The sequence below is a fragment of the Lactuca saligna genome, chromosome 3 (assembly GCF_052625555.1).
Source record: "Lactuca saligna cultivar CGN05327 chromosome 3, ASM5262555v1, whole genome shotgun sequence".
In the NCBI taxonomy this organism is placed as follows: domain Eukaryota; kingdom Viridiplantae; phylum Streptophyta; class Magnoliopsida; order Asterales; family Asteraceae; genus Lactuca; species Lactuca saligna.
Window position 1 is genome coordinate 79,206,356 of NC_136419.1, and position 8,775 is coordinate 79,215,130.

Genomic DNA, 8,775 nt, shown 5'->3' on the forward strand with positions numbered 1-8,775 from the left:
GAGGGTATATACTAAACATGGTGAGACAAAGTTACTTACCTACTTTATGAATCCTAAACCTGTTAAGAAGGTAACTATTGTACAAATGGATGAAATAGATGAAAATGATGATAATGAAAACCACACAGCTGAGGTACAAGAATTTCCAAGCCCACCTAGATCATCCCCTGTTGAGGTTGAGGTACAACCATTACATGTCGAGGTTCATGATAGACAAAAAGAGCTTATTGCCAATGACTTTATGGAGGTAGCTACATAATTTGATATTGGTTTGTATCAAAAGATGTTACAATCAAATGCAGATGTTCATGAACATGTACAAGTAGAAGTGGAAAAACATGTTCAAGATGAAGTAGAAGAACATGCACAAGTAGAAGTAGAAAAAAATGTACAAGATGAAGTGGAACTGGATCATGGACATGAGGCTGCCATGGAAGACAACTTGGATAATTACATGGATAATTACATAGACAACAACATGGATGATTACATGGAGACTGAAATGGAGCATGACAATGGGAGCAAATCTGATGGAGAAGATGGGAGCATATCTGATAGGGGAGAGGGTAGTCACTGTGATGAGGAAAATAACAGTGAGGATAGTGAGGATAGTGATTGGGTGGATGAGGAGAATATCATTCCTGAAGTTGAAGTGGATATGAGGGATTTCCACATGAGCATTGACACTGAAGCAGAGTTTTTTTGAGAAAAAACTAAGGAATAACATGGAGAAAGATAGAAATCAGGAGCATGAAGATATGGAGTTGGATGTTATTGACAATGATGAATGGGATTCAACAGATGATGATTCTGAGATGGGCAAGAAGAGAAGACAAGTTATTAAAGAATTAGGTAAGGAAAAAAGGTGTTCTTTAGGAGAAGTTCATAAACCAACATTTCGTATAGGACAAAAATATAAAAGTAAAAAAGAGTTGAAAGACAAAATTGCCCATCATGCCTTGGAAACCAGGAAGAATCTTTTTATTAAGAAAAATGATAAACTTAGGTTGCGGGCCACATGCAAAGGAAAAGTAGTATTCAATGAGGGGCAAGTGGATGGACCTACCACTGGGAAGAAAAGTAAAGGCAAAAGTAAAAAGACAAAGACAAGTACTGAACTATCTTGTCAGTGGGTTTTACAAGCATCTAGGAAAAGTGAGGAAGAAAGTTGGTGTGTGAACACCTACCAACCTGAGCATTCATGTCTCAATACAAGAAAGGTAAGAACGGCCACAGCAAACTTCATCTCTAAACAGATTATGGATCTAGTGGAATCTAACCCAACTGTGCCAATCAAAGTTGTACAAGAACTACTTCAGAAAAGATATCAGGTGAGCTTCTCCAAAGACAAGGTATTTAGGGCTATAGCAGATGCCAAAAAACATGTGATGGGAGACTACACAAAACAATATGATGTGCTGAGAGATTACATATTAGAGTTGCAGTCCACAAATCCTGACACAACTGTGAAACTGGAACTGGTTCCAGAACCAAATCTTGTAAATGCAACTTCAAGATGTTTTCAGAGAATTTATATTTGCTTGGGTGGAATGAAAAAGGGGTTCAATGCATGCTTAAGGGATTTTATTGGTTTAGATGGGGCCTTCATGAAAGGAGCTTACCCAGGGCAGATCTTGACTGCAGTTGGCTTAGATTCTAACAATGGTATATACCCATTGGCATACGCCATTGTTGAGTCTGAGAGCACACAAAGTTCGAAATGGTTTCTAGAGTACCTGGGAGATGATTTGGACCTGTCACAACTTTCAAACTTCACTTTCATAAGTGATAGACAAAAGGTAATAGATTTCCTTGATGTATTTTAGTTTTCTTATTACACTTGTATTATACTAACCACAGTTTAATGACTTTGTAGGGCTTAATTCCAGCCATTGCACAATTGTTCCCGGTTGCTGAATACAGATTCTGTCTTAGACATATCTATGAAAACATGAGGAAGAGATGGAGAACTACTGAGTACAAAGAAAAGTTATGGAACTGTGCCAAAGCCACAACAGTGCAAGAATTCAATCGTTTGATGAAAGATTTTAGTGAATATGACATAGAAGCTTATGAATGGTTGAAGAAGATCCCACCACAACATTGGGCTAGAAGCCATTTCACAGGTAGATAACTCTCAATTCAGTGCTAAGTTACACAAATTTGTTGTATGCTGTTCTAAATAACAATTATCTTGCAGGTAGACCAATCACAGACTTGCTTTTAAATAACCTATGTGAAGTGTTTAACAGTAAACTGATAGAAGGTAGGGATAAATCAATAATCACATGCTTAGAGTACATTCAGGAGTACATGATGAAGAGGATTTGCAATGTGATAAAGGTTCAACAGAAGTGTGCAGGTCCATTGACTCCAACAGCAACAAAGATCATGGAAACAAACACAACAAATGCTTCTAACTACATAGCCAGGTGGAATTCCTCAGACAAGTATGAAGTACAAGGACCATGGCAAGATCAACATGTTGTTGACATGGGCCAAAGGGTATGCAGCTGTAGGAAATGGGAATTAACAGGAATTCCTTGTAGGCATGTGATTGCAGTCTTATTTGATAAAGCTGATAATGGTGTGGATGTGGGTGAACTTTACACTTATGTACACAAGGTGCATTGGCTTGAAACCTGGAAAGAGGCTTATTCCTACAAGGTAGAACCAATCAAAGGTCGTATCATGTGGTCTGTTAGTGATTGTCCAATAAAGATCAGCCCTCCTCCACATCGTAATCAGCCTGGTAGGCCCAAGAAGAAGAGGCAAAGATCCATGGAGGAAAAATCTCAAAGTCAGAGCCAAACTCAAAGTCAAAGTCAAACAATTGGTGCTAGTGGTATAGATGGTCATGGTCTAGGGGGCAGTGGAAAACTCACAAGGAAGTTCATTACTGTCACTTGTAGCAAGTGTAAAAACAAGGGACATAATGCAAGAACATGTAAGGGGCAATGAGGAAATTGATGTGTTGTCTTGTTGGATTAAGATGATGTAATGTGTTACTTTTAGGAACCATTGTGTTGTTCTTTTGGGTGTCTGTTTAATGGTTTTGATGTTTTTTGGACAACTTTACCCTCCGTTTAGAATGATGTTTTTTTTGGTCATGTAACAAGAATTTGGTATGTGCAAACAATGGTTATTAACTTTGGATGTTCTTTTGTTTATGCATCATTGTCCTTTACTTTTTAGCATCTTTATGTTACTATTAGGTTATGTTAAGCATTAACAGTTTGTCCCATCACTGCTATGTCTAGTAGAACCAAAATATTTGGATGTTTGAAACAAATAACTTCATTACCCACTAACCATAACAATGCATTCACTTTCATGTCCAAAAGAGTACATTCCCAAACATAGCAATTTTCCCAAATCTACCACAAAATAAACCACTAAAACATGGAAGAACTACTTCATCAGAAAAAAAACAAACCCAAAAAAAAACCCAGCTACATATCAGGTACAACTTTAGTTTTGATTTTTCTTCCTTTATTTTTCCAATATCATACTTGAACATTTGATTTTCTTCCTTCAATTTTCCAACTTCATTCTTTAGCTTGTTGATTGATCTCAGCAACCCAGGTATTATTGATTTTGATCGTCCACACATTTGAGGGTCGATCCATCCCACAAACCCACATGTCGAATCCTAGCAAAATATAAGAAGGAATTGAGTGATCAGTGAAAAATCTTCATAACCAACCACATGAATACTAACCTATTTAGGGCATCCCCAAAAACGTCGACCAGGGTTCTTATCAGTCCAAGCCGTTCGGACTATCGCCATTTGACCACAAAAACACCTCACCATTGTTGATTTTGAGTTTGGAAGACACGATTTTGATTTTAGCAGGAGGAGATATCGATTTAGGGAAAAGATGAAACACATGTTCGATCTATTAATAAGGAGAGTAGACGTTAGCGGGGTTTAATTTAATAAGATATCAAAGGGATGAGCGTGAATTGACAAAAATACCCTCACACAGACGGAGGGGGTAGACGGCTGTTAAGCCTTTGGACCAATTCCACAACAAATCAAAGCTTTTGGACCACCAGTACAACCCCAAAACTTTTTGGACCAAACATCCAATTTTTGACATACCACAGGGACCAAACTTGCAATTTTGTCTATTTTTTTCTTATATTCTATCATCATATGTTAGATATAGTTAATACAACATGATACATAATAGAGTTTTTGAAGTTATTTAAATGAGCTCCTATAAGAATTTTTTTCTAAAAAATGTCCAAGTACTTTTCATGAACACAAGTTAGCTATTAGAAGTTAAATACATGTAGATTGATGATTTTTTAGTGCAAATTCCGTCTCTTTCGTATATATTTTTTGGGTTTGTTTATTGTAAAAAACATAACCCCACGTGAAATTTCTTATGGTTTACTCTATTAAATTAATACAGCAATGTAGAGATATACCTACAGTTGTATTATTAAAGGGACTTCTTAAAATCATTACATCTATATCATAAACTATACTCTTGCTTCTTGTATACTTGATAATATGGCACACCCCCAAACCAGAACGGCCGAAAAGTTCGGGGGCGGATGGCGCTCACAATGTTAACATTTAAGTTGGTGATTTTATAAGTATTTGTAAGAAAATCTATCGTTTCTCCTTGTAAAATGTATGAGTGAGATGTCAGAAAATCCGATATTTTATAAATGATAGTATGTTCTTCCAAAAAATCAAATATATTCTTTAATATGAAATGTAGACTTAAATGTTCTAAGACCGAAGTGTACAAGTATTTTACATACTTAAAATAGTATTGTGTCGTTTTATATGTATATAAAACCATTGTAATGCGTGTTCCCAGAAAATAATATTCGATAGTTGTATCTTTGTAAAACCCCTGGAAATGTATGTTTCCAGAAATTCACACTGTATTATATTCGAAAAATAATGTTCTATAGTCCTATCGTTGAACAAAACCAGTGAACATATGTTTGTATTTCTAAACCAAACGTATTGTTAATACCCAATTGTGAGTTATTATAACCATATTTGATGACTGGTGGCCTATTACATCGTTCTTCAGGTATCGGAATAGTACGATATTTGTCACCACACACATACCGGTCTAACTGTGGCTAACAGTTTCGATACGGGATTGTCAGTCTTGTATAGATCTGTACACAAGTGTCACATTCTTCCTCTAGGAGACACTGGTTATAACACAAGACTTTTGTTGGTACTAAGATAAGTACTTGAAGATAGTGTCTCACAAAGCTATATTAATGGTTTATATATAGTGTAGTGAAATCCTATTTTCTTGTAACGCTTGTATGTATTACTTTTTCGTAGTGTTTACATAGTATTGAAAAATAAAATAATTATTCTTTTAAATAATTATTTTATATACCCCTACCGAGTAAAAAATAGTGTGCATGTTCCATACACTATACATATTTTAGTTTATATAAATGTTTCGTTGAAATGTGATCCTTTGTAAACTATTATCAAATTTTTGTCATGATAAGAAATCAGAATAAAATAATTATATATTTTCTGATAGGAATAAATCCTTTATGATCGAATAGATTAAAGCGGGAAAAACAAAAACACGATATAATCATACAAGTGATGAATGATTAATAGTCACGCCTCAGAAGAACTCAATGAAGAATTACTTCTGTAGAGGCGGAAAGTATGGTTACAAAAATAATAGTGAAAGATTCGTTCGAGATACGTAGCATGCATGAAAATTATATACTAACCCTAGCAGTAAATAAGAGCGGAAAGGCCCAACTAATTTATACAAAATGGACTCAAAAAAATAAGCTCAATGACGCAACACTTAATCTTCAACATTTTCGCTTATATAATTATAACATTTTTGCTTGACTTTTTACAATAAGGTTAAAGTTGTATTGAACTCAAATGTATATTTATATTTTATAAATATATAAATTTTAACGGTTCGTATCCTAAATTTGGTAATAAGGATGTTTCGTATATTTTTAGCATTCTCGTAAAAATATAAGTATGCATGCGTAGAAAAATTGTATTTTTAACACAAGTTTTTCTTGTGTTTTACTTGTATCACCCCCCTCCCCCTAAAAAGATGGAAAATCGTTAAAACTGTAGGGGTATGAACTTACCTCGGGTGTGTTCTTGGCTGGATAATGAAGTGATAGCGATGATCCTCGGGTTAGAACGCGTGTAAATAGTTATATCCTATTAATATCTATACATGATATTATATGTAAACCAGTAAAATAACCACTTAAAGTGTTAGACAACACTAGATTAAATAAGGAAAACTTACCAAATAATTCCTAAGAATTAATTGTTGGACTTGGTTTTTCCTGGGAATCGTTTGAGTGTTCTTGAGTATGTTTGAGGATATGAAGATATTCTAGGAAAAACTATGAAGATTTGAAGATGTATATATCGGTTTTGATAGAAAAAGTAACGAAAACTTCTGATGAATATGGGATTATGAATGTTGATTTCGGCCAACATATATAAATATGTGGAAATATTGATTTGGCGTGTGCATTGGAACATGTATTATATGACTTTGCAATGTGTGCCACCGCCTAAAATTAGAGATCTCAGCTTATCCCCAACCGATTTCGGTTAAAGAGTTCCAACTAAAAACTGTGATTTCGGTCCAAAAAGGGAACCGAGAACTCAAGGTCTTCGGTCTTCAGAGTTTCTTGGCCCGAAGGAGTTTTTGGTCCACATGGTTCTCAGTGGGTGGGTTTTTGATTCTAAAAACTGAGAATCCTTAAAGTAAAGTAATTTTCATTAACTAATTTGAACTATTTAATTATTTAACTTTTGTTTGACATAGTCGACTTGCCTTGACTTTGGTTTGACTTGTTTGGGTTTTATTAACCCAAAATAACCGGTTGTTACATTATCCCCTCGTTAGAGGGAATTTCGTCCAGAAATTATTTCTAAATTGGGTATTAATGACTAAGAAAAAGATGCGAGTATTTTTGTTTCATCTGGTCTTCTCATTCCCATGTGAAATTAGGTTCCCAGTTAGCGTTCCAGCAAACCTTCACTATTGGCATACGACTTTGTTTCGTTCTCCTGATTTCCCTATCCATGATTTCTGCAGGTTCTTCCAAGATGGGTAGGCTCTTGTTTATCTCGATTTCATCGAGTGGGATTACAAGAGTTTTATCGGACAGGCACTTCTTTTGATTGGATGCATGAAAAGTGGGAAGTATGTTACTGAGTTCATGCGGTAGTTTGAGTTTGTAAGCCACCGTGCCAATTCTACAACAATCTCAAATGGTCCCATGTACATTCGATTTAGTTTTCCATGTTTGCTGAAACGTATCATTCCTTTACAAGGTGAGGCCTTTAACAAGACGCGGTTACGAACCTGAAATTCCAAGGGTTTTCGTTAATTATCCGCATAACTCTTTTGTCGATCCCTAGATGCTTTTAGTCGTTCCTGAATTTGGATAATCTTCTGTGTAGTTTCTCGTTTGATCTCGGGGACGGTAAGGGTGCTATTAGTAACTTGTCGCTTTGCTAGTTGAGTGTCACCCACTTCAGCCACGCAAAGAGGATATCTGCACTTGCGGCCATAGAGGTCTTCAAATAGAGCAGCTTTGATGCTATTGTTATAACGGTTATTGTACGAGAATTCGATGACTGGTAAATGGTTATCCCAAGCTTTACCAAAGTCTATCACACAAGTCCTTATCATTCCAAAACAATGAAGTAAATCTATTATCTTTATCATAGATAATGGATATTGGCACACCATGAAATTGTATGATTTCTTTAATGTATGTTCTGGTCAGCTTCTCCATATTGTCAATCTCCATTGTTGTCAGGAAGAGTGCAGATTTGGTTAACCTATCGGCGATTACCCAAATGGTGTCAAGACAACCTTAGTTATGAAATCTATATTAACCGCTCCCACTTCCATTCGGGTATCACTGGTTGTTATAACAAACCCGAAGGCTTTTGATATTCTACCGTGACCTTGGCACAAGTTAGGCACTTGCCCACATAGATAACGACATCTGCTTTCATGTTTGGCCACCAATAAAGTTTCATGAGGTCTAGTTACATCTTATTCGAACCTGGATGAACGGAGTACCTAGTCTTGTGAGCTTCATTCATAACCACGTCTCTGTATCAGCTAAATCTCGGTATCTAGAATCGATCCTGATCTCCATCATCCTTGACTTCAAGGTTTTAATCCATTCACCTAAGGCTTCACCTATCACATTCTCTGATTTTAAGTCTTCCAGCTCAGCCACCTTGATCTGTATGGATAAGCTTGAATGGATGGTCATGGTTAATGAATCTACTCCGTGGTCCATGTATTCCTTTTGACTCAGGGCATCTACAACTACATTGGCCTTTCCTGGATGATTAATGTCACACCCCTGAACCAGGACAGCGGAAACGTCCAGGGGCGGATGACGTCTTTGTATAGTATCATCACAATTGAATATAAATGGAAATAGCAACCCTCACAACATACATTAAGAGATACCAACATATATTGTTTACATACTATATTTGTTCATGAATTACACAAAAGTGACATAAAAGTAAGAAATTCCAAAATGCAGCAAATTCAGATATTAGGTACCCGCTTAATGGTTCCCTGAGAATACAAGTGATTTTTCAAAATTGTCAACATGGAATGTTCGTGAGTTCATAAGCATATTTGTATGAAAATATTTGTAACATCTTTGACTGAAAATAGTTGGTGTATCTCCAGAAAATTTGATATTTTCTATAAAAAATGATTTGTAAGCCTTGTTTTCAAA

General features: G+C 35.8%; 1 protein-coding gene across 1 annotated transcript; it reads left to right on the forward strand.

Annotated features, from left to right (window-relative positions):
- The first annotated feature begins 725 nt into the window (after window positions 1-725).
- LOC145035713 (uncharacterized) lies at window positions 726-2,961 on the forward strand. Its single transcript, XM_078984220.1, has 3 exons — window positions 726-1,799; window positions 1,877-2,126; window positions 2,201-2,961. Exons 1-3 carry the CDS (start codon window positions 726-728, stop codon window positions 2,959-2,961), a joined length of 2,085 nt encoding a protein of 694 aa, XP_078840346.1.
- The last annotated feature ends 5,814 nt before the right edge of the window (window positions 2,962-8,775 follow it).